The 25,037-nt window shown below is 41.6% G+C and overlaps 1 protein-coding gene across 11 annotated transcripts in view; it reads left to right on the forward strand.

The window, feature by feature from the left end:
• The window catches only part of PAG1 (phosphoprotein membrane anchor with glycosphingolipid microdomains 1), a 136,446-nt gene extending 112,359 nt beyond the window's left edge, over window positions 1–24,087 (forward strand). For all 11 annotated transcript variants that reach the window (XM_057497938.1, XM_057497935.1, XM_057497940.1 and 8 more), the window contains 5 exons: window positions 164–215; window positions 2,551–2,647; window positions 4,972–5,576; window positions 11,367–11,426; window positions 15,510–24,087. In XM_057497938.1, coding sequence (XP_057353921.1) covers window positions 164–215; window positions 2,551–2,647; window positions 4,972–5,576; window positions 11,367–11,426; window positions 15,510–15,878 — 1,183 coding nt within the window. In that variant the 3' untranslated portion in view covers window positions 15,879–24,087. The remainder of the gene's footprint in view (window positions 1–163; window positions 216–2,550; window positions 2,648–4,971; window positions 5,577–11,366; window positions 11,427–15,509) is intronic.
• The last annotated feature ends 950 nt before the right edge of the window (window positions 24,088–25,037 follow it).

Here is a 25,037-nt window from a genome sequence, read left to right on the forward strand (position 1 = left end):
CTGCTGCCTGCAAAGTAGTGATGGAGTCCCTGTCCGGTTTTTGCTTCTGTGGGAAAAAAAGTTTGGTTCTTAAAAGAGAGATTTAAACGTTAATGAGGAGTGTGTGTGCTTGATTTTGGATGGCACATATGATATTATAGCAGTGTTTTCTTTCCCATATCAGAGAAAAGAAGCCAAAACAGCACAGCGGGGATCACGAGAGCCTGATGAACGTGGTGAGCTGCGTGCGTGTGTCTGCGTGTGCTCTAAACGTCAGCCACCTATCTAAGCATGTTCCCCAGCTTCCGACCTGACAGAGACTGAGAGACAGAATTCAGCCAGAGTTAACTGGCTGCCTGGACTGGGTCCTCTTTCTGAAGGTGTGGGTTCACCTGATGGAGGCCTGTGTAATCAGCCAGGGTGCTTGGCAGAGTATCTGAAATGGGTCAGTTGTGCCACTGCCCCAGAGATCCTTAAATAGCTGCAACCTACTGCAGGGATGGATCTTTTTTGCGTCTGCCCAGCTGCAGCTGGCCTGCTAGTCTGGTAGGGCTGTCACAAACAAATAACAAGTTCCTTGTCTCAAGGCTCTGTAGGCTGGAGATCCGAGACGAGGTGTCAGTGGGGCTGGCTCCTCCCGAGAGCTCTGCAGCAGATTGTTCCAGGCCTGTCTCAGCTGCTGTTCATTCACTGGTGACCTCTGGGCTCCTCCGTGCCCTCGTTGTCACCTGGCGCGCACTCTCCCGTGCCTCTTCCTGTGCTCTTCCCTCCATGTGTGTCTGTCTCTGTCCATGTTTCCCCTTTTTATAAAGACCCCATCTTAACCAGTTTCATCTGCAATGACCCTGTTTCTAAATAAGGTCACATTCTGAGGTACTGTCAACTCCAACACAGGAATTTGGGGTGGGATACAATTCAACCCCTAACAGCTGGTCATTAAGCTAACGAGAGCTTGGGACTCCCAACATGCCAGCTGTGGCCCAGGCCTGCTGGGTCTCCTGTGGCCCTCAGCGTCTTACAGGTCCTGACAGGCCCCACCATGAGGCCTCTCAGACCCCCCATGGTGAGGGCAGCCTAAAAGCCCTGGTTCTGCCTTCTCTCCTTTACCCAGGGTCATGCCCCCAACTGGCTGAGCGATTCCAGCAGCTGGGGATGGGTCCACCCTCATATTCCCATAAAGCTGACTTAATCATATTTTGTCTGTGCTCTATGGAGGTGCCAACAGAGGAGGCACTTCCTGTCACTGACATAATTTCTCAAGATCAGGCAAAAACTGGTTTGGGGAAGAGGGTGAAAACATGCAGCCAGCAGACTGGGGCAGAGCTTACCCAGGAGGCATCCCCAGTCTTGATTGCCCTGCCTATAAGGGACTCTTCTAGCCCAGGCAGACAGAAGCTCTCAGGCCGCCCCCCTCCCGAGGCCCTGGGGTTCCTCCCTCTCTTCTCTGCCTGCTCACATGCACACCTCGCCCACCCACGGCTCTCCTGGTCTGCCTCAGGGAGAAGGCTGACACCCAAGAAACTTTGGGATCATGACACAGCATGAGCTGTTTGCTCTCTATTTCTATTATTTGGTTCCCATCAGGAGTCAGAGAATCTACGAGGCCAATTAGCCAAGCTTCTGCTGTTTGCATCAGAACTTCCCATTGGAATCCTGGAGATGGTCAGGTTATGGCCTCCTGGTCGTTCAAGCTAGGCATTCCATGAGAAGGAAGAGAACAGATGATACTAACAGTGATCCAGGCTGCCACATGGGACCAGTGGGTACTTAAAGACACACTGAAACTACCAACTTACTTTCTGACTATGCATAGCTATAGCTCAGCCTGGCATCTTATTCAATATCTATACATTCCAGACCCATAGGAAATCCTGTGATGCTGTTCTTTCTTCCAAGTGTCAGGAATTTGTAAGAGTAAGAAAGGTTTGCAAACCTACTTTGTTTATATCTTTGGCAGATTTAAGTCTCTTCCCTTCAGATGACAAAAGGATGTGCTTTCCCATGCTTCTCATGGCACAGCACCCGTTTAAGAAGAATGGCATCTTACACTGAGTATGGGGCAAGGCTGCTCTCTGCCAGAACTGGTTCTGCCCGGCCTAGGGCTTTTGATGCTCTCCTTGCCTGGAGCCAAGGTCTGCTGGGTCTCCTGTGGCCCTCAGTGTCTTACAGGTCCTGACAGGCCCCACCCTGAGGCCTCTCAGACCCCCCCTCTACAGGTTGGCACCTCACCACCACCTGTAGCCCATTTGTACACGACCAGGTGGGAAGCTCTGCGGCTGGCCTTGGAAGATCCCTAGTGCCCTTCAGATCCAAAGACAGCCCTGTATAAGCCACCCAGCATGGTGGAAGGGCTCTGTTTCTGATCTGACACAGTAACCACGAGCCGCATGCGGCTGGTGAGCACTTGACATGGGACTAATACAACTGCGCAGCTCAGTTTTATTTAATTTCTCTTAACTTAAATCTAACTAGTGGATTTGGGTTTTTGTTGTCATCTGAATTTTAGAAAAAGTCACAGCTACTCCCTCCACCACGCAGTCTGCCACTCAGTGTGGTATGTTTTTTTTTCAGCCGTCAGACAAGGAGATGTTCAGCCATTCAGTTACCAGCCTGGCCACAGATGCTCCTGCAAGCAGTGAACAGAATGGGCTACTCACCAACGGTGACAGTAAGTTACACAAACTACCAGCTCTTCACGTAGGCCTCAGCACCTAAGGAGGGACTAAGTTTCAAAAAGAGTAGCTCAAAAGCTAGGAAATGTGTTCTTGTTCGCTTTTACTATTCCTATCAGTTTTAGCAAAAATAATGTCATTTGGATGAGAAGCTAATATTTATTAATTGGCCTCTGTGTGCCATTGCTCTAAGATTTGTATGTGTGCTAACTCATTTATCTTAACAACCACCCTGTAAGATTACAATTGTTAATAGTAATGTTACTGCTTTCTGTAGAGTAGGGATTATTACTGTCCACAATGTACAGGGAGGAAACTGCAGCACAGCACTTGCTGCAACCAATTTCCACAACTTAGTGCCTCAGAGCTGCAGGAATTTATTACCTTACATCTCAAAAGTCAAAGTATCAGCAGGGCTGCATTTCTGACTTGAGGCTCTAGGAGAGAATCTTGTTTCTTTCCTGTGACAGCTTCCCAAGGCCACTTGCATTCCCTGATTCCCAGCGTTTCCCTCCATCTTCAAGTCTCCTGCTCCCCTCTGTCATGTGTGAGGACCCTCGTGGTTGTGTTGGGCCCCCCTGGATAACCATCTACTCTGCCCCTCTCAAGGTCGGCTGATAGTTCCATCAGTGTCCCTCCTTCCTCCCTTGCCGTGGAACAGAACACACAGGATCGGGGGAATAGGAAATGGATACCCTTGGGACCATTCTTCTGCCTGCCCCAGAGATGTTAACGTTTGCCTAAGACCATATAGTCAGAGCGCTGAGGACCTGTAATTGGAACCCAGCAGTCTGAGTCCTGAGCAGCCCTCTGAGCCCCCTGCCCACTGCCTGTCTCATGTCCAGGATGCCCTCCCTGACAAAAATAGCAACTGGGCTTGCTTTGCTCCTTCCAGTTTACAGAAGGCTTTCATCTGAGGCAGGAAACTGTCCTTGCCCCGCTTACTGACGAGGAAACCATGGGGTGGTGAGTAGTGACTCCAGAGTCTTCAGACACCAGTGCCCATTCTCTGTCCACCGTGACACAGGCGTGTGGGGCAAAAGTTCACCCCCTCTGTGGTGATTAAGTATTTAAAACACAGATGGTGATGGTGTTAAGTTCAGGAAGGCTGAGGGATCTGTTATCATTTTCCTCCATTACCCCTTAGGGACATTATTTTTAATTCCCCCAAAGAGAAACTCAGCTTTTTTTTTTTTTCAGGACTAGAGGTAAGCACTTTATTCATTCATTCACTCATTTCGTTCTTCATGCAAAAATATACAGTGGTGCCTATCATGTGTTAGACACTGTCCTGAGCTCCAAGGGTCTTAGAAAATCCTAGTCTAGTCAGTACAAAGAAAGGGTTAAAATCATTAGTTATAAACCACACACACACAAAAAAAATTATAATACACAGTAAATATGTATTATATAAAGAGTAAATAAGACAATATGGATGAATATGCAAATACAAATAACATTTAAATATACATTTATACTTACATATACTTATACTTTTTGTACTTATATATAAAGAATATTTAATATATAAAGACTGTATAATGAAGACACAGTGATTTAATAACTTGTTCACTGCTGTGGACTCTGCTTTGTGGAATGATGTATCTCCAACACATCGACCATCCCTGGCACATAGTAGGTGCTCTACAAACATTTGACAAAGGGATGACCAAATGGCCTCACACAGTAGCATTTCTGTGGTGCCCATCGAAGAATTTCACATTTGGATTTTCTAATGTGAGATAGAAATGTGGCAGTGAGTTGGAAGGAAGACTTTAAAGAGGCATGGGGTATGTGGGCCCCTTTGTCAAACTGGCTCAAGCTGCAGCTTTGTCCATCATTTCCGTCATGTCAGCCAAACAAAAGTGACCTATGAAAGGGGATGGCTGCCAACTACTCCCTCCAAGCAGGAGGAGGCCAGCAGGGCCAGAGAGCATGGCCCCAACACATGGCCCCTGGTCGTGGTGCCCACCTCCCACAGTTTGGCCTCATGGAGAATCACTTTCATCCTCTGGTCTCATTAGGCGCTGTGCTTATGAGAGTCCCATCAGGAGTAACAACTAGTGAAAGTAACTGTGAAACACATTTGCAGCCAGGACAATTTGTTAAATATTGTATTGTAAATATGTAATGGATGGCTTTCGTTTAAGCTGTGATTGAAATAATATTTAACTAACAATCATCACATCTGTAATTTGCTGCCTGGAGTCAAAATAAAAAGCAGGCACCTTGATTTAACCTAACTTTTCATTATGCGGTTCAGTGTGAGAATTACTTATGGAATCGTCTATCTCCACTCTTAATACTTCTGCTGCTTTAGTTCTTTCAGAAGACAGCACTGTGACCTGCATGCAGCATTACGAGGAAGTGCAGACCTCTGCCTCGGACCTGCTGGATTCCCAGGACAGCACGGGGAAGCCCAAGTGTCACCAGAGCCGGGAGCTGCCCCGCATTCCCCCCGACAGCGGGGCGGACACGCTGCTCGGTGCCGGAAGTGCAGACAGGGACCAGGCTCTGGGCATGGAGGGGCCGTACGAGGTGCTCAAGGACACTTCCTCCCAGGAAAATATGGTGGAGGACTGCTTGTATGAGACCGTGAAAGAAATGAAGGAGGTGACGGCAGCTGCTCCGCCAGGGAAGGGCCACAGCGCCAAGTCCAAGTCCACTTCGGCGCTGAAAGAGCCGCCGGGGCCCCAGGCCCAGGGCACGGCGGACTTCGCCGAGTACGCCTCGGTGGACAGGAACAAGAAGGGCCGGCAGAGCGCCAACGTGGAGAGTGTGCCTGGGGACCCGCGTGATCCGGAGGAGGAGGCCCCGCCGCCTGTGCCTGTCAAACTCCTGGATGAGAACGAGAACCTTCAGGAGAAGGAGGAGAGCAAGGCAGGAGGAGACGGGCCCGCGGAGGGGGCCGGGGAACCCAACAAGGTGGGCTGCGGTACTTCCGAGTGATCTGCTTTTGTAGTGGCTGGTCCCCAGCTGGTCCCGGGGCTTTCACTGGCTCGTTGTTCTTGGGAATACATACAAACACTGTCTGGTTCCTTGAATGATAAAAGCTGTTTTAGCATAAGCCATGTTTGACTTTTCACCCCCTCCAAGTAATAAAATGCTGAAAATTCATGTTCATAAAATATTTCTGTCTTAGCACCTTACTTGGGTATTTTCCAGTTTTTACATCATGGCTAACTGGGGCCAAGTATTTTTTTCATTTTGAAGACAAAGAATTAAATGGTTAGACTGGACTCTTTGCCACACACTTAGCCTCTTCCACTTTGTTGCCATTTCAAGCAGCATAGTGATCTCTGCCTACCCCTCCCGGACCCCAGAAATCAGACATAGGACATGCAGAGAGGGAACTGACTCCCAGGGGTACTGAGTGAATCTGATTATATATACTGTTATATAAATCAAATAAGAGATTTTACTTTGTGACAATATCAAAACAGTAACCATTAAATCTTAAGATTAGATATTCAACAAAGTTCTAAAATGTATTAACAATCCCTGAGCCTTCTCAGTGTGTGTCTGATAACTTGATATATGAGCCACAATAGCTTGAAATTCACATCTCCAGCTGTCGATATCTCTGTGAGATTTAACTAGGCCCTGTCTTCTTTGAGCAACTAATATCTGATTTCTAGTCTCTGTACAGAAAAAAGCAAGGCTCTCTTCTCATGTTCTGGTAGGAAGGGCGAGTAGGGATTAGTCAGTCAATACTAGCCTTAAAAAACTTCTGAAGTTCATGATCAAAAGGTTATATGGCTTAGACCAGGGAATTCTTTGTAGTGTTCTCTGAATGCATTTCAGCTTTTCATATTATACATGAAATCAGCTATTGGAGTACCAATAAAAGTATAATGAACATATTCATAAAATACAAAAATACAGTCCATCACATACCCAAAGATAATGAAACTTATGTAAAGTTTGTACCGCCTAAAGCAGTCAAAGCTTTTTTACTTATAAGCATTTGAAAGATAAGAGGGTCAACTGTCTGACTAGTAGGTGATTCTCCAAATAGAAACTGAAAATGCCCATCTGGGAACCAAATTGAACACAACATAAATGAACAAAAATTCCTGCCCTCGTGGCACTTACAGTTTAGTGGGGAGATAGAGACATAAATGTTCATGTAAAGTATATGATATTGTAGGAAAATTTAAAGCTTATAGGAAAAGTTAGAATAGAAAAAGGAGGGTGGGGAAGTGGAGTGGGAGTAGAATTGTGAACTCAGTGGTCAAGGCACGCCTACCTGTGAAGGTGGTATTTGAACAAAAAGCTAAAGGAACTGAGAGAATAAGTTGTACACATTCTAAGGGAAGAGCAAATGAAGCAGAAGGAACAGCCACTGTGTAGGCTCTGAGGCTAGAGCCTGACTACCTTCCAGGGGAGAGGAGGGAACTGGTGTAGCTAGGAAGGAAAGGGCAAGGACAAGCACAGTAGGGAGAAAGGTAGTGAGGGACCCAATCCTACATGGCCTTTGCTTATAATCTGAATTAAATGAGGATCATTAGAAAGTCTGGAACAGAAGAACGGTTTAGTCTAGGCTTGGAAAGGACCCCTCTGACTAGTGTTGAGATTTGACTGTGAAGAGGAGAGGCAAGGACACCAATCTGGTGGCCATTCTAATGAACCAGACAAGAGGTGATGGAGCCTTGGATCAGGGCAGAGGCCACAGATGTAATGGGAGAAACCAAACTAGAGCCAAGAAGTTTGTGAATGGACCAGATGTGGAATAAGAAATCGAAGAAATAGTGAAGATTCTGAAGTTCTAGCCACTGGAGAAAATGTAATCACCATGAACTGAAATGGGGCATTCTACAGGCAGAGCATGGCATGATCGGTGCTGGACACATTCAGCTTGAGAGATATATTAGATGTCCAGGTAGAGATATCAGAGAGCAGCTGGGTGGATGAGTAGATACATGTGGAAGTCATTAGCAGAATTTTGTATAAAGCTGTGACATTGGGAGAGATCACTGAGTAAGTGAGCGTGAATGGGTCCAGGAGAGTTCCAAGGGCACAGGGCATGGAAAGAAAAGGGACCAGCAGAGGACACCAACCTAGGAAAGAAAAACAGGAAAGCTCCAGGTCCCAGAAGCCAAGTGAAGGAAGTTAGAGGAGGAAGGAGCGACCCCTGTGGCAGGGGCAGCAGATGCAGGAGGAAAGATGAGGGCTGAGGATCGACCATCACATTAGTTACGTGGGGGCACTGGTGTCCTGGACAAGAGCAGTTCTGTTGGAGCGGCAGAGGCCAAAACTTGACTGAAGTGGGTTTGAGAGAGGATAGGAGGAGGAAAATTATTTGAGCAAGTTTTTTTTTTTTGCTATCACTAATCTACAATTACATGAAGAACATTATGTTTACCAGGCTCCCCCCTTCATCAAGTCACCCACACACACCCCACTACAGTCACTGTCCATCAGCATAGCAAGATGCTGTATAATCACCACCTGTCTTCTCTGTGTTGTACAGCCCTCCCTGTAACCCCCCCACAACACTATACATGCTAATCGTAATGCCCCCTTCCTTTTTCCTTACCCTTATCCCTCCCTTCCCGCCCATCCTCCCCAGTCCCTTTCCCTTTGGTAACTGTTAGTCCATTCTTGGGTTCTGGATTCTGCTGCTGTTTTGTTCCTTCAGTTTTCCTTTGTTCTTATACTCCACATATGAGTGAAATCATTTGGTACTTGTCTTTCTCTGCCTGGCTTATTTCACTGAGCATAATACCCTCTAGCTCCATCCGTGTTGTTGCAAATGGTAGGATTTGTTTTTGTCTTATGGCTGAATAATATTCCATTGTGTATGTGTACCACATCTTTATCCATTCATCTACTGATGGACATTTAGGTTGCTTCCATTTCTTGGCTATTGTAAATAGTGCTGTGATAAACATAGGGGTGCATCTGTCTTTTTCAAACTGGGCTTCTGCATTCTTAAGGTAAATTCCTAGAAGTGGAATTCCTGGGTCAAGTGGTATTTCTATTTTGAGCATTTTGAGGAAACTCCATACTGCTTTCCACAATGGTTGAACAAATTTACATTCCCACCAGCAGTGTAGGAGGGTTCCCCTTTCTCCACAACCTTGCCAACATTTGTTGTTTATCTTTTGGATGGTGGTGATCCTTACTGGTGTGAGGTGATATCTCATTGTTGTTTTAATTTGCATTTCTCTGATGACAAGCGATGTGGAGCATCTTTTCATGTGTCTGTTGGCCATCTGAATTTCTTCTTTAGAGAACTGTCTGTTCAGCTCCTCTGCCCATTTTTCAATTGGATTGTTTGCTTTTTGTTTGTTGAGGTGTGTGAGCTCTTTACATGTTTTGGATGTCAACCCTTTATCGGATCTGTCATTTATGAATATATTCTCCCATACTTTAGGATACCTTTTTGTTCTATTGATGGTGTCCTTTGCTGTACAGAAGCTTTTCAGCTTGATGTAGTCCCACTTGTTCATTTTTGCTTTTGTTTCCCTTGCCCAGGGAGATATGTTCATGAAGAGGTCACTCATGATTATGTCCAAGAGATTTTTGCCTATGTTTTTTTCTAAGAGTTTTATAGTTTCATGACTTACATTCAGGTCTTTGATCCATTTTGAATTTACTTTTGTGTATGGGGTTAGACAGTGATCCAGTTTATTCTCTCGAAGAACCAGCTCTTGGTTTCATTGATTTTTTCTGTTGTTTTATTCTTCTCAATTTTATTTATTTCTTCTCTGATCTTTATTATGTCCCTCCTTCTGCTGACCTTAGGCCTCATTTGTTCTTCTTTTTCCAATTTCAATAATTGTGACATTAGACTATTCATTTGGGATTGTTCTTCCTTCTTTAAATATGCCTGGATTGCTATATACTTTCCTCTTAAGACTGCTTTTGCTGCATCCCACAGAAGTTGGGGCTTTGTGTTGTTGTTGTCATTTGTTTCCATATGTTGCTGGATCTCCATTTTAATTTGGTCATTGATCCATTGATTATTTAGGAGCATGTTGTTAAGCCTCCATGTGTTTGTGAGCCTTTTTGATTTCTTTGTAGAATTTATTTCCAGTTTTATACCTTTGTGGTCTGAAAAGTTAGGAGAACCAAGACCCTCTCCTCCTGCCAGGAGCTGGGGTGAGGGGCGCTTGGGTCCCGTAAGGCTATGGCATGTGTCTTACCCCCTTCGCAAGGCTCTGGGTTCTCACAGGTGTGGATGTAGTCTGGCTGTTGTCCTGTATCTTCTGGTCTCTCTTTTAGGGATAGTTGTATTTGTTGTATTTTCAAAAATATATATGTTTTTGGGAGGAGATTCCCACTGTCCTACTCATGCCACCATCTTGGTTCCCACCCTGAGCAAATTTTTAAAATAACTCTTTAAAGGGGCTTTGCTATATATAAAGGGATGCGGCAATAATTGGAACTAGAAGGATTGGTTGGCTTTGTTTGTTTTTTAGAATTGAAGAGAGAACAGCATGGTTTGATGCAGGTGGGAATGATCCTACAGTGGGAAAGGCTGATGATGTAGACAGAGCGGTAGAATCACTAGAGCTCGTATTCCTGAGAAGGAGTGAGGGGACAGACTCAGGGCACACAAGGAGGAGGTCCCCTTAAAGAGGAGCGCAGGGGCTCGCCTGCCATGACAGGGAGGAAGGGGACACACAAATGCAGGCACCGGGGTGGCGTTTCATAGACATTCCTTCTGATTCCTTCAGTTTTCTCAAGGTCATCAGCTAAGAGTGAGGATGGGTGGGGAGGTGCTGGAGGTGTGAGGAGAGAGGAGAAGGTGTGAGTGGATGACTAGGAGAGCAGGGACCAACGCACTGGCAACACACAGCAGTGGTAAGGGCTCCTTTAAGGGGTGAGCTCACCAGTGACCAGAAAGGGTATTAAGTATGGCTGTTATGGTTGACAATGGAGTTTAAGCTTGATTGGGCAGAAAGGAAGGACATCAAAAGGGAGTATTGAAAAGGTGGTTGGAGCCCAATAGTGCTGAGGGATTGTTGGAACAAGGGGGTAGGAGTGAGCTTGAGCAGTGAGTTCTGGTCTGAAAGGAGTAGCAGGGACTGGGATGGTGGAGCGGCTGCGTTCAGGTGCGATAGAGCCCAGGGTGCAGCTATGAGAGGGACTAGTGATGTCAGGTGGAGGTCAGGATCAGTGCAGGGAGGTCAAGGAGCTGAAGGACAGGGATTGGAAGGACACACATTTGTTGAAATAGCAAGAATTTAGACAGAATATGTGTTAGAGCATCAGCAAACTAGGAGCCAGAATCACTGAGAAATGATAGGAGCAAGTCTTGGAAAGCAAGCTGATTTCTCTATCAGCTTTGAAAATTTCCAGGTGACTTAAGGGTCTTCCTGGTGACTCATGCAAACTATAGAAATACAAAACTCAGGCATTTGAGAAAGAAGCACAATGTTTCATTATCAATCCTTGGATGATCAATCCTTCAGTGACAATTAGAAACTGAAGCAGTTGTTTATATAACTCTTTGGCTTATTTTTTTTTGTATACCTATAGATCAAATATAAAATTAGAATAAATTTCTCTAAATTTAATACTACAGGGTACTCAAAAACATCACACTTTTATAAGTGTTTTGTGTTATTTATTTGCAGAAAATACTTTCTTCCCTAAAAATCACTTGAAGACATTTTATAAATAGATGTGTCAAAACATATGCAAAAGAAAGGTTGAATTATTGACTTCATTTCACCTTCCCTTGGTTTGTATTTGTTCTCCCAGAGATTTAGTTCATTGTCGTATAAATCCCGGGAAGAAGACCCAACTCTGACAGAAGAAGAGGTAAGTTTCATTGCTTTTGAAATAACCAGAAAGCTCCTAAGAAAAAATAGTTTTTCTCCTTGCATAAATGTGCTGGTACATTACTCTTCCCTGAGAAATACTCTCTTAAGCATATGTTTGGAGACCAGGGTTTGGGGAGGTTGGCTTTATAGCGGCTCATGGTAAATGGTAAGACAAGAAGGTAGACAGGATAAACAGATCAACTAAGTGAAGGAAACTGAGTAGGAAAGAGGGACCAGAAAAAAATACAAAAGGGAGGGGAAAAAACGGAATGAAAGAGAGAAACTTAAGTATGGGAGCTTAGTCAACAGTCAGGAAGTCCACATATGAAGGAAATTAATCAGGGGCTGGAAAATACAGGAGATTGAAACAGGTGGATGTAGGGAATTTGATCCAGTCTGGGGGGCAGAAAGGTCTTAGGAATTCTGGAGGCAGAGAGCAGCAAACTCCAGGAAGTACAATTCCAGGCTGGAGCTGGAGTACAATCAGACACGGCAGCCAACAAGAAAGGACTGTACTTTCTCTCAACCACCAGGGCTAAAAAATTCACTGGTGAAATTTTTAGTGAAGCATTAAAATTGTAAAAACCAATATATGTTATTATGTCAAGCTAGGCTGAGAGAGCTTCCATCTGGAATTCCTAGTATAGTAAATTTTGTACATGTACAAAAATGATACACATGTGAGCTACATATCACCTCCTATATAGGACTCTGGGTAGAATAGTAAAATATGCAGATAGACCACAATCCCACATTGAAAGTTCAAGGAGCAGAAGTGCTTTCCTGGAATAATGTTGCCCACCTCCCCTCCATGTTTCCTGCCCAGGGAGTGGACCTGCCCCCCAGCCACCTGGTTGCACAGGCCAAAACCTGGTGGGGGTCATCCTTGACACCCCATTTTCCACACTGTCCTCAGACTCACTCAGTGACCACAACCCCTCAATTCCACCTCTAAAGGGTTTCCTGCGTGCATTCCCCTGTCTCTGTCTCCTCGGGGGTCCCTCACTAGATACGGCAGTGGCCTCCCACCAGGGCCATGGAAGCTCCTGTGCCTTCTTCCCTCCCTTTTTCCACACTGTACCAGAGCCATCCCATCTGTGACGGAAAGTGAAATACAGAAGAGATCTGAAAACTAACCCTTTAAAATAAGCCAAAACTATGTACAATTTTAAATTACTTTTCTTCTTATCTAAGAAATGTTTGTGATTTTTGAAAATAGAATCTAGTTATACTGATGAATATTTAACACTGAATAAAAATGTGCAATTCACATATATTCATTTTGTTTGAAAAAATATTTATTCTGGGAATCATTTGTTTTTATATTCATGAAATATAATGTTAGTCCAGACTGAAAGTGAGACCTGAGTTTTAAGTACTATTATCCCAATTTAACAGAATGATGAGGGAAATGTTGATTATAAAAAAGAGAGTAATTTATGAGAATGTAGTAACAATTTACAGACTGAATAATAAAGATGCAAGAAAAACCACAAAGGTAAATAGCAGGGGGCTTAAAGAAACCTGTATACAAAATAGACATAGTAGTCATAGAAGAAGAATATTGGAAAGGAATATTAGAAGACGTGGGAAGCTTTAATAAGAATTGAAATTTACAACATCCTTTGCACCTTAGGTTCATGCCCAGAGATAATGTTAAGTTGCAAGTTAATGAAAGAACCTGTAAATTTTTTTAAAAAAATATAAAAGCCCAGAAGTGCTTACAGAGAGAGAGGGGGGCATTAATGTCAGGGACCATGGAGAGGAAAGTTAAGGAGAGAAACAGAAACGGTGGTGAGAGGCCAGTGCTCATGTTACAGTGTAGGATAAGGAGTGTTTGCCCTCCCTGATGTTACCCCCAAAAGTGAGAAGTAGTTTCTAGTAAGCTGGTTCCCCTCCTCACTGGCATCCATGATTTTTTAGCCTTTATGATCGGTCCAAATTTTTGCCTTGAACCACCTTTTGGATAATAAGTTCCGTATGGTTTGCACCTCACTACAAAAAGCAGAGGATTTTTGTATTCTTCCTACATTCAAAGAAATTATAATTTTTCATTTTCAGAGTAATTTTTCCATTCGCACTCCAAGGTGTGAATGTTAATTTAATATTCATTAGAACGATCGGATCAACATGGCAAGAGTTTCCCAAAGATTACTTCTCTCACTCCAAACCTTTGGATTTCAAGGCCTGGCAAAACTGAGCCACCAGCCTGTAGTGAAAAGTTCTCATGCAAATGGCCAGTTAGCATGCAGCAGGCCTGTCTTAAGAAGCTTTTGAGGCCAGCTGGAAACTTCATCCACAGCCTGTGAGATCGAGAAAGCAGGAAAATATCTCTCCCACTTGTGAAGCCAAGCATCTGTCAGGAAGCATGTTCATTTATTTCCCGGGTGTTTGAATAAGTCTATCACTATGGTTAAGATCAATACAGGTAATGAAGGATATTTCTACTTATTTCCAACTATGATTTCTGACAGTAAAATAATACCCCCAAAGTCTCTTAATCAGCCTATTTAGTCTATAATTACCAAAGAAAATGAAATCTCTTCTGCTATTAACAGTTATATGGCATATATTTGTGAGACTGAGTAAGTATGCTTGGAAAATAGCCTTCTCTTCCCATAGGAAAGAGTGTCCCAAGAGTTGTCTTCAAATTTCATATCTGAGTTGGCTGACTGTAAATAAGAATTAAATTTCCCACTTAAGAAAACTTAGCCCAGTCCATTTAACCAGTAAATGCAATGAAGTTAAATATTAATGGAAAATGATACTTCTGTAGATGTATGTGTACTACCATCCAGAATCCAAAATCTTACTCTTCAGACCATTTTGATGCAGGAAGAGTGGATCGAAGATTCAGTGGTTCTCACACTAACTCATGGGGATCAGAATCAGCAGTGGTGGGCCCCTCCCCAGAGTTTCTGATTCAGTGGTTCTGGGGTGGGGCCCGAGAATTCGCCTTTCTAGTAAATTCCCAGATCCTGCTGCTGCTGTTTTGAACCCTGCAATACATGTTTTCTGTCCTTTTTAATAAAGCAATAGTTTTCAGGTGAATCATAATTTGGATATAGAAATCAAATAAACAGTGATGCCTGGTGATGTCCTGGGGGCCTCTTAGTGCCCACTCCACCTGCTCTCATACCCCTCAGCAGACCCCGACAGAGCCTGGTTTTCTTGGAATTATGCTAATATGGCTGGTCTACTTACAAAGTTGAAGATAAACATATATAATTGTTCTCTACTAATGTACTCCAAGATAAATATAGATAATGAACCCACTTCTGGGTATATATCTGAAGGAAATGAAATCACTATCTTGAAGAGATATCTGCACCCTGTAGCATTATTCACAATATCCAAGATACAGAAACAATCTAAGTGTCTAGCAACAGATTAATGGATTTAGAAAATGTGAGATACACACACACACACACACACACACACACACACACACACAAAATATTATTCAGACATAAAAAAAGAAAGTCTGCCTTTTGTGGCAACATGGATGAAACTTGAAAGCATTATGCTAAGTGAAACAAGTCAGAGAAAGACAAATGTGTGTATGTTTTTACATATATATAGAATGTAAAAAAGCCGAACTCCTAGAAATGGTAGAATGCTGGTTACCCAGGGCTAGGAGTAGGGAAATGTGGAGATGCTGGTCAAATGATGTAAATTTCCAGCTATTAGATGAATAAGTTCTGGGATCTAACAGACAGCATGGTGACTATAATTAACAAATAGTGTACTATCCTATTGAAAGTTAAGGGGGGTAGATCTTTAATGTTATCACCACACACCCAGAAAATGGTAATTATGGTACTGGAGGTGTTAACTAATGTTATTGTGGTAGTCATTTCCAGTGTGTATGTGTATCAAATTATCACATTGTACACCTTAAATCTACATATGTTATGTGCCAATTACATCTCAATAAAGCTGGGGGGAAGTCAGCAAAAAAAAAAAACTTAAGGGACACACACATACTCTCATAGTACTAAGTATCTAGCTTGTCTCTAAAAAAGAGGAGGGAGAAGCTGAGCTTGAAGCTTATTTATTCAATTCATCCTTTATTTTCTAGATCTCAGCCATGTATTCATCAGTAAATAAACCTGGACAGTCAGGAAATAAATCGGGACAGTCTCTTAAAACATCAGAGTCCACCTACACCTCCATCCAAAGAGCTGCTCAGAGATCCCCCTCTTCCTGCAATGATCTCTATGCTACTGTTAAAGACTTTGAGAAAACTCCAAACAGTGTCAGCACACCTCCACCAGAACGGAGACCCAGTGAGGAGCTGGAGCCCGATTATGAAGCAATTCAGACTCTAAACAGAGAAGAAGAAAAGGCCACCCTGGAAACCAATGACCACCATGGCCTTGCCCCAAAGGAGAACGACTACGAGAGCATTGGGGACTTGCAGCAGTGCAGGGATATCACCAGGCTTTAGCACCAGAAGACAACCCCAGAGAGCACATGGTCAGCGATTTGGGGCATTTCTTCTGTGGAAGATAAAAAGCAATGATCAGCCAATACTGTATATGCTGCTTGCATAAACTGAAGCAAGTGGCCGTGCAGTGATTGTTTCCCAGTTTCAGAAACAGTGAGGTACACTCCTGGCTGCCCCCAGCATGCCCTGCCTGCCATGGGCACTGGCACACCCAAGCACATCTTCCTCATGCACCCTCACCCTCTGGAAAGATCCCAGCTGCCTGTGGTTTCAGCCCATCAGTAGCGAAAGCCGAAATATAGGGAAGAACAGTGTTCACGAAGAACCACACCTTCACCTCCCTATAATACTGCCAATCACAAGAGCCAGGTTTTTTTTCCTTTCTTCCCTTCTTGTGCTGTTGGCTACCAATATTCAAATGTATGGCTTTCTTCTCTGTGAAATCTTCTGATTCTTAATGGCTCATTCCAAGAAACTTTCCAAGGCTTGGCCTCTGCTTTCAGTGTAGGTGTTATAAGATGGTAAGAAATTGTGGTTGCTGGAGATCATCAGCTCACCAATCCTCTTCACAGAGCTGGGAATCCAAACCCTGCAGGTGGATAGGTCTTGGGACGCCCCTGGGGCTCTTAAGGCCTTCGCTCCTTCTGATTTTGGCACTCCACATCAGCAGCCTCTCCCAAAGTACTTGAAATCATGTTTAGATGCTTTATTTTATTTTTCTAATCATATAGTTTTTTCCCCCAGTATTTGAAACTCTTCAGAGCCTTTTCAGTATTTTCAATGAATATTGTGGTACTTATATACTTGTTTTAGCCCAGAGCTCACTCCTCCAAAATAGAGAGCCTTAATCTCTATGTTGAGACACAGACCACATATTTGGACTGCAGTCTGGCGTCCATCTCTGAAGGGCTGTGGACTTGAATGTGTATTTCTGATGATCTCTGCTACCACACCAACAGTGTGGTTTCATAAGTTAACTGCTACCCTAAGGTAATCTATCTAAAATTAAAATGCACACATTTATTTTTGTTATATAAATTTATAAGATGTTTTATGTTTAATGCCTAATTTCTAGAAAGTGCCAGAGAAAAATGTATATCAACTATTTTGGTTTTCTGTACAATGATTTATACTCTCATTTTGAAAAGATACCATAAAGCACATCAAGCTAATTATAAATAGTTGTTATCTTTTTTCTAATCAAGTGTTTAAAACAATGAAGGTTTTTAAAGACTCAACTTTTCAAATGGTACTTGGAGCTTCTGGTCAAAATTATCTGGCTCACTGGAGAAATAAGTGGAATCAACAAAATGATTATTTTCAGTGGTTTGTGGTGGATAATACTAAAATAATTTGAAATGGTAAACTGGAAAGAATAACAGTCTATGAGTAGGGAGGACTGTGACTTATTAGCCTCATGAAGGTATTTTATAATTCCACTATGGTTGAGTTACATTTTTAAGAAAACAATGAAGAGTTCTGCAGTCCAGCGCTTGCAAATGCAAATCGCCTATTGGGATTTTTTTTTTCCTTCATTTTATAAAAAGCAGCGGCTGAAATAACTCAGATTAAGAAATCAGCCTGGTTTGAATTTAATCATCTCTTTACATTTTATAAGGCCAACATTGGAAAAGTTGTTCACTTTCTGATTTAAAAGGAACCTGGTTGAAATGCTCTTATACCATGTGGCTACCGAAAGGGAGTTTTTCCTACACTATGATAAAGGGGGAAAGCAGGCAATTATTCTAAACCACTGTGACATCTGTGACTTTTCAGATTGAATAATCTTATGGTTATGATAAAGAACACAATTGGAAGGATGAAGCACCTTGAAAATTCTAGGCACCAGCTCACTGGCATGTTTTCTCCATCCCTTGCGTTCACCGCTGGGTTTTGCCACTGCTCTGTAATACAGTTTTGATATTGTAAAGTGCGCTGTTGGGGTAAACCGGTTGGTTGTCATTATTTGTGCAATCAGCCTGGTCTCCCCATGAAGACTTTGTGTGCCTAAGCACAACTGCCATTGACTAGAAGATAATGGCAGAATACCCTTGGATTAGGGAGAGTTTACCAGGAAGGCACAAGCCTTGCTCTCTGAATTCATGCCCTTCAGAAGCACTGTTTTCCTGGTGATTGAATGAGTGTGACCCAACAGTCCCCATGTAACGGGGTTCCTTTGGTACTATGCATGCTGCCGTGATGTCCTTTATCAGCCCTTGACCACACGAAAGTTTTATTGTATTTCATGTCTTACTCATTGCTGAGGAAGTGTGTATGATCTCTAAAGTGTAAAACTGTTTCTAGAGACAGAAACTCTTCATAAACCATCATATCAACTTGAAATGTCATTACCAGAATTTCCCCTGTAAGTTTTCAAAGAAAGGCTATGCAACGTAGGTATAATATATGCACTGAAATGTCTCTCTTGACTGGCCAACCCATGCTAAAACTAAGTTGCGATATAAAGTATTGAAAGTGTACTTTAAAAGGAACTATAAGGCCCTCCAGTACTAATTCTAAAAGAATAAGTGATAACAGCCCATGAGGGTTGGAGGGAGGAGCAGAGTCAGCTTGAGGAGACAGCTCTGCTCTTTAGACCTGTGAGTACCTCACTGAGGTACATTTATGGAGGTAGTTTCACTGTTTGGACCTTACAGTACTGTATTTCATAAATGTCATCATCACTTTCAATTCATTTTTTGGAAAATTTGAGGTAGAATCTTTGACTTGGACAATAGCCTATGATTTCTTTAGAAAAGTTTCATGTTAAGCTAAGTGCTACGAAGTTGAAGTATATGAAAGGCAATATAAAAAAAGAATTTACCGTGTCTTTTAAATTCAACTTTGACATCCATATTACCCATTCAATTATAATAACTTATGTTATGTGAAATTAAAAAAAAAAAGATAAAAATTTTTAGAAAGTTTTTTTCTCATTGATCAGAATTATAAACTGATCTTGCCTAAAAGTAGAGTCTCTGTTTTTATTTAGATATTTTGAAAGTTTAGAAGAATTTTTTTATGATGCTTTTACTCTTTCTCACATAGAGTCAGCAGGAAAATATAACCTGTTTTCATGTGAAATATTTGAAGAAATTTTAAATTCCAGAAGAAGGTAATTTTTCCAATATGTTTGGCCACATACATTTTTTTCCTGTCCTGCACTAAATTATATCATTGTCTATTAAAGATTTTGAAGTCACTACTCTCCTTTATGGGAAAAGACTAACTACTGATTTATCTGCCCTCAAAATCCAAGAGTTAATTCTAATTGATGCTAAATTAAGAGTATGTAGTGAACACTAATAACTAAAATTTAACCTCAGCATATCACTATATCTGTTTCTTGTATTTGACTTTCATTTTTCTAATTAGAGCATTTGCTTACTTTATAGTAACAAATTATATGTATATGATATATACTGGATATATCATATACACACACATATACATATATACACATGTATATATATAAAGTTGCTCTGGTGCTTAATTAATGAGGATGCATCCTACTTTGTATTTTGAATGTTTGTCCTACTAGTGTGATGGCTGTTGTCGTAAAAGCAGCATAGAAAAAACAATTCTCCAATAGTTTTCAATCAGTAATTACAGGAGAACCTTCTTAAATTGCCCTGATTAAATTTTTCTAGTTAATAAATTCAGATTTTAAATCGTGTCCATTATTTTCTTAGCTAAAAAATAGTGGAAGTTGGGGGCAGGGTTAAAATAGTTTTATTATATATGTGACTCACTACATAGTCAACGTCACAAGAGGAGACAAAAATGGTGTCATTCTCAGATAGGTGATTGAGAAGAGATTCGGCTGAAGGGAACACGAGCTGCAGCACGGTGGCCCCCACCCCCCACCCCCAGGTGGTAGCCGCAGAGGCCCATTGCCACAGGATGGCATTTCAATTCCTTCTCTTCAGAAACCATGAGGGCTTACCACAGACTCAACAGGCCACATCACAGCATGATGTGCAATGATAGCAGCTATGAGATGATGCCATGGCCGTAATCCCAGAGCTTCAGTTCAAGACTGATTTAGGACTTTGTAAATGAGTGAATGACATTTTTTTAGTGCTCCTTGTAATAGTTGATATGTCCCATGTGACCTAGTGATGCGTATCCAGCAGCCTAGCTCTGACCACTGAAAGCACGGGAGGTACCACTGGTCATTTCCTGGAAATCCTAACAGGCTTATTGTGCTGTGTCACTGGGAAAGGTTAATGTGTAATGTTTGGTGTTAGTAAGTGTCAGTGTGAAAAATAGGAACATATGTCTATAATATCAAATATGGCTTCTTTTTGCAGTGAAATCTAAATTCCTTGTCCTGTGGTAGTATTTTCTTGCTCTGTGTTGTCCCTTTTCTAAATATATTATTCTTGACAGTGGCATTAGACAAATTGGACACACTTAGAAAGTGTTTGACTTAAAAAGGTCAGTCCAGAAACCATGATAAATTGGAGTCTTCATCTGGAATTACTGAAGTAAATTTTTCTAATTAGAAACCATGGTTCCAAAGAGAACAAATATTCATAAGTGGTTCTTTTTTTCCTACTGCTCATTTTTAAGTCTGTTTATATCCAGGCTATACTATTATAAAGTATTTTAATGTTTTCCCAAGTTCTTCTTTTATTTAAATAAGAAATAGTAGTTGAGATTCCTCTTAATGCCAGATGAGATGAGAAATACAATTTTTGTTAAGAAGGCAATTATTTTTATGCATTCAATTTGGTAATGATTTATCTTAATGCAGTTAGATGAGATTTCACTTGCCACTTATATACTATGGGTATTCATTTTTCAAATGTATTGTACTCTAGTTGTCTCAGGTCACCTTGTGTAATGGATTATAAAGCCTGGTAATTGTCATTCCTCAGACTTCTGTATGTTAAACTGGCAACAGTAAAATGTTTTAATGTTGTTACCTTTTACTATTGTATTAATATGCCTCATGTTTTCAGGGGAAGTTTGAAATGTAGCTAAACAAATAGTAATTTTTATTTCATTGTTTATACATTTTTTTTCTCATAACAATAGTTTCTGTATGGTCTGTTAGGTGATCCCAATCAGTTCAAAGTACTCCTTTTACTCAAAAATGCTTCACAACACTTAGCAGCACCTTGATTCACTGTCTCAAAAAGTCTTTGTAATGGTCAAATTGTTCAGTTCACAGATGAGTAGGAAAGCTGTTTTCAGTATTGGGAATTTTTAAACATCAGTTTTAGGTCCAAAAATACCTCTTATTCTCTCAACATCTTATAATTTTTTCCCCTCCCTAACTCTAGTCCATTTAAGGATCAAGTCTAAAGAATTAATTAATGAGGATACATCCTACTTTGTATTTTATATCATGAAGCCCCCCTTTCTTCCAGCCTCACTTTGACTCCTGCACAGAGGACTGTCTGTCACTTATATAGCATGACCCCAGGGCCCCTTCCCCACCCCAAGGCCTGTGTCTGACATTCACAGGACATCCCACCCATCACAATCCTCAGTATCCCAGGCCCTGCATGCCTAGCAGGTTATCCAAACCACTGCCTGGCCTGTGAGCAGAGAGCTCTGCCTAGCTCCCCTTTCCCATGTCACTCACTGCCCAGATAAGGCCACAGATCCACCTAGGGAAGCAGACGCTGAGGTCATTTGCCATGAGCTGTGATAATCACACCTTTCATGAGAATGTTGGCACTAAAGGGCCATGGAAAAGAACTTTTAAAAAGTTCTATTGAGGACTCAAACTCACGAATGCAGAAAAAGTAGCCCCATGCACTAGCCAAGAGAGTGTACCTGCTCTCCACCATGACGTCTCGAGAGGCTTATGTCTCCTCGAGTTCCAGGGAAGGTGAATCCTTGAAACAGAAGACCAATACTTAACTGTAAGTAGAAGGACACTGATTATTATAAGGGAAGGGGGAACCCTTTCTCATAAGAATTAATCATTTATAAGGTAAATTGAGTGTAACAATTTTTAACCATGTAGCTGTTGCACCCCATCCTCAGGAATAGTGCTTATGAATCATGTTAGTTATAACTAGTTTCATCTACCCTACCAGGTCTCAAGGAAATGAGAATGTTCGACTATCTGACTGTGGAGGTGCCAGATATGGAGAATAACTTGGCCATTTATAGACAAACTATCTGATGTTTGGAGTGAGAAGCCAAATACCTTTTAAGTGCTCCCACAGGTGGACAGGTGACACAGTAGCTAAGAGTTTAATGTTCTACACAACTAAAGATCCAGGGTATTTAGTTTTGATTTAAACTTCACCCTACGTCATCATAGTTAATTACTCAAATAGGAAGTCTAGAGTATAATTTTTTTCCAAATTTACAGAATAAATATCTGTTCATTCTCTTTATACATTTAATTTTTAAAAGTCCCCCTTCTATACCAGTTTGGCACCCTTAATAGAACAATTAAGGCTAAAACAGACATAAGCCTTGGCCCTGGGGCTGCAGTTCAGATCCATCTTGTTGCAGTAACTGGTTTGGTTTTGCTTTCTTTTTTTTAACTTAAGCTGGAAACCATGAGTTTAAAACAAACTCCTTTTCCTTTCTTAAATTTAAGGAAACAAAAATAAAATGTAACTTTAGCTTCCCATTTAGACAGTAAAGACTTTCCTGAAAGATCTCAATGCCTTTCCCTAGGTGAAGAGACTGAACACCCGAGTCTACCTTTGAACATTCCTTTGACAAGTTTTTATGTGTTTTTAATGTCCATAAATGAATCTGACATGATGCTCATGACCCATCCTATCAGCTTGCTTCCTTTTTTTTTTGGCATTTAATTTCTGAATATAAGCTTCTCTTGTTTTCCCTGGAGCCATACTAGAAATTTAATTCCTATGGGAATGACTGCCTGCTGATTTCCCTGACAATGGGCAGCACCATTAACATGCTTGCCTCTCAGGGAGAAGCATGTGAAAAGTGTCAGGAAAGCTGAATTTTATGTCCAAATCTACAAGTATCGAGAGAGGCCTGTATGTGTCAGATTTTGACTTTTTTTTTTATTTCTTTTTTTTCTCTGAGTATCAACTACATATTTGATCCTGGGGGCAAATAGTGTAGGGATCAGAAGTAAAAGTTGAACTAAGTGATATGGACAAGACTTTCCACCTCTGTGTATCTCAGTTTGTATTTCTGGAAAAGTTGTTACCCTAACTCCCTATCTACCACCCTAATTCTCTTAGGGAGCAAACTGTGTAAAAATAAGAAATAGTATCTCTAAGATTTAAATTATTACTTAGATGTTTTCCTCTTTGTAAACTTGGGAATAAACCTGGTTTGTGCATAGCATATGGCCACTAAAGCTATAATTTGTAGGTAATGAGACACATTCTTTTGAGTATGTTTCATTTAAAGACTTTTAACTTTGTTTAATTGAGAAAAGAAACTCCTCATAATGAAAAAACAAAACCAACGAAAGACTTCCATAAACTCTTTCTAGAAAAGTGTAGCATCAGTCTAACACCTACCCCAGAGTGTTCATTTCTTGTCGATAGTATTTCAACAATGGGAGAATTTTTCCTTGGAAAACTGAATTGAGGTGTTGAATTAAATTCTCAGAGGGGACAATTTAGGTTAAACCCTGGTTTTAGAGAAAAGAGCTCATGCTCTGTGCTCTCTCTTCCAGCATTGACTTTACCATGCAACCTTGAGCAAATGTTTTAACTGCTCTGTGCCTCAGTTTCTCCATATACAAAATGGGGATAATGATACCAACCACTGCCTACCTCATAGGGATGTTATGGGGACAAATGATATAATATAGATAAACACAAATGCTTTGCCCTCTGGAAGAAAGGTGCTATATAAATTGAAGTTACGTTGTTTTTAATGATCCAATTATTATGTTTAAATAATAGCAATACTGTTAGTCATATTAACAAGAAGTTTCAAATTGATGCATATTTACAATTCTCTTCTGTGGCCAGATCTTGATCATTCATCCAATAATAGTACCTAAGGAACTGAAATGGGGTATTTGTTTCCTGTGTGTTTCTGCCCATAGTATTTCCATTCTGAATATTCCCCAAAAGCTGGAGTTTAATTTGTAATATCTTATAGTTTACATGTAATGAACCATATTCAAGATGTGTGTAAAAGTATAATTATATGTAAATAGCAGGTGCACTGTAATTAAAGGCACTTATCAAATTGTCTTTTGTTCTTTTTTAATTGCAATAAATGTCAATTTTATATAAAAGCTTGCTGAAATTCATTTAGTATATGGAAAGGTCAAGAATGGCTAATTTATATGCCTTTAGATCATAACCAGGGTTTTGGGATTTTAGCAATCAATTCACCACCATGACAGGAAGAACAATGACCAGAATATATTGGTTAGAGTTATGAGCTGCTGAAAAGTGCCTGAGTTTGAGTCCCAGCTCCATGATGACTTGGAAGAAGGTGTTAGGTTTCTCTGTGCCCCTGCTTCCACATAAGAAGTGAGGGAAGATAGTACAGCACTCCTAACGAAGGGGTCTTGGGGATTCAATGAGGTACTGAGCATGGTACACAGCAAATGCTGAATGCTTTGTAAATGCTAATAGATCATCTTCACAACAAGCCTGGGAGATTTTTGATGACATCTACCACACTGTCAGCCATTCCTGTGAAGAAAAGCAACTTGAGAGCAAATAGTGCCCTGGGCCCTGGGGAGAACCCACCTGCTCTCTCGTACCCCAGCAGGAAGGCTCAGGGCAATGACTTGCATCAGCATTTGACCCTGGCTGCTTCCTTCCTACTACCTGGAGCCAGTCCCTGGGTCCTAAACATGAAGCCACTGAGGGTTTTTTTGTGATGCCTGTCTCCCTTTTGTCTGGGCCTTAAACTCCAGGACACCCCCAAACTCACAAATTGCCTCTTATTAGACACCCCCCATTCCCCTCCCTGGCCCTTCCCAGGTCCCCTCCCTGAACTCCATCTTATCTGCACATTAATAAATACCCTGCTCCAGTTCCCCCAGGGGCTGACTTGCTTGTTTCCAGTGAACTGACTTCTCCCTGTGCAGCAGGTTACTTCCCAACTCCTAGTTTAAGCAGCTTACTGCCTATTGCAGTCTTGAGCCAAACCTCCCACACTCTCACTGTGGGTACTGCAAACCTGTGAGAGGCTGCTGGGTGTATTTGGGAATGGGGGATGCAAAGGAGGGAG

The sequence above is a fragment of the Manis pentadactyla genome, chromosome 3 (assembly GCF_030020395.1).
Source record: "Manis pentadactyla isolate mManPen7 chromosome 3, mManPen7.hap1, whole genome shotgun sequence".
NCBI classification, from domain to species: domain Eukaryota; kingdom Metazoa; phylum Chordata; class Mammalia; order Pholidota; family Manidae; genus Manis; species Manis pentadactyla.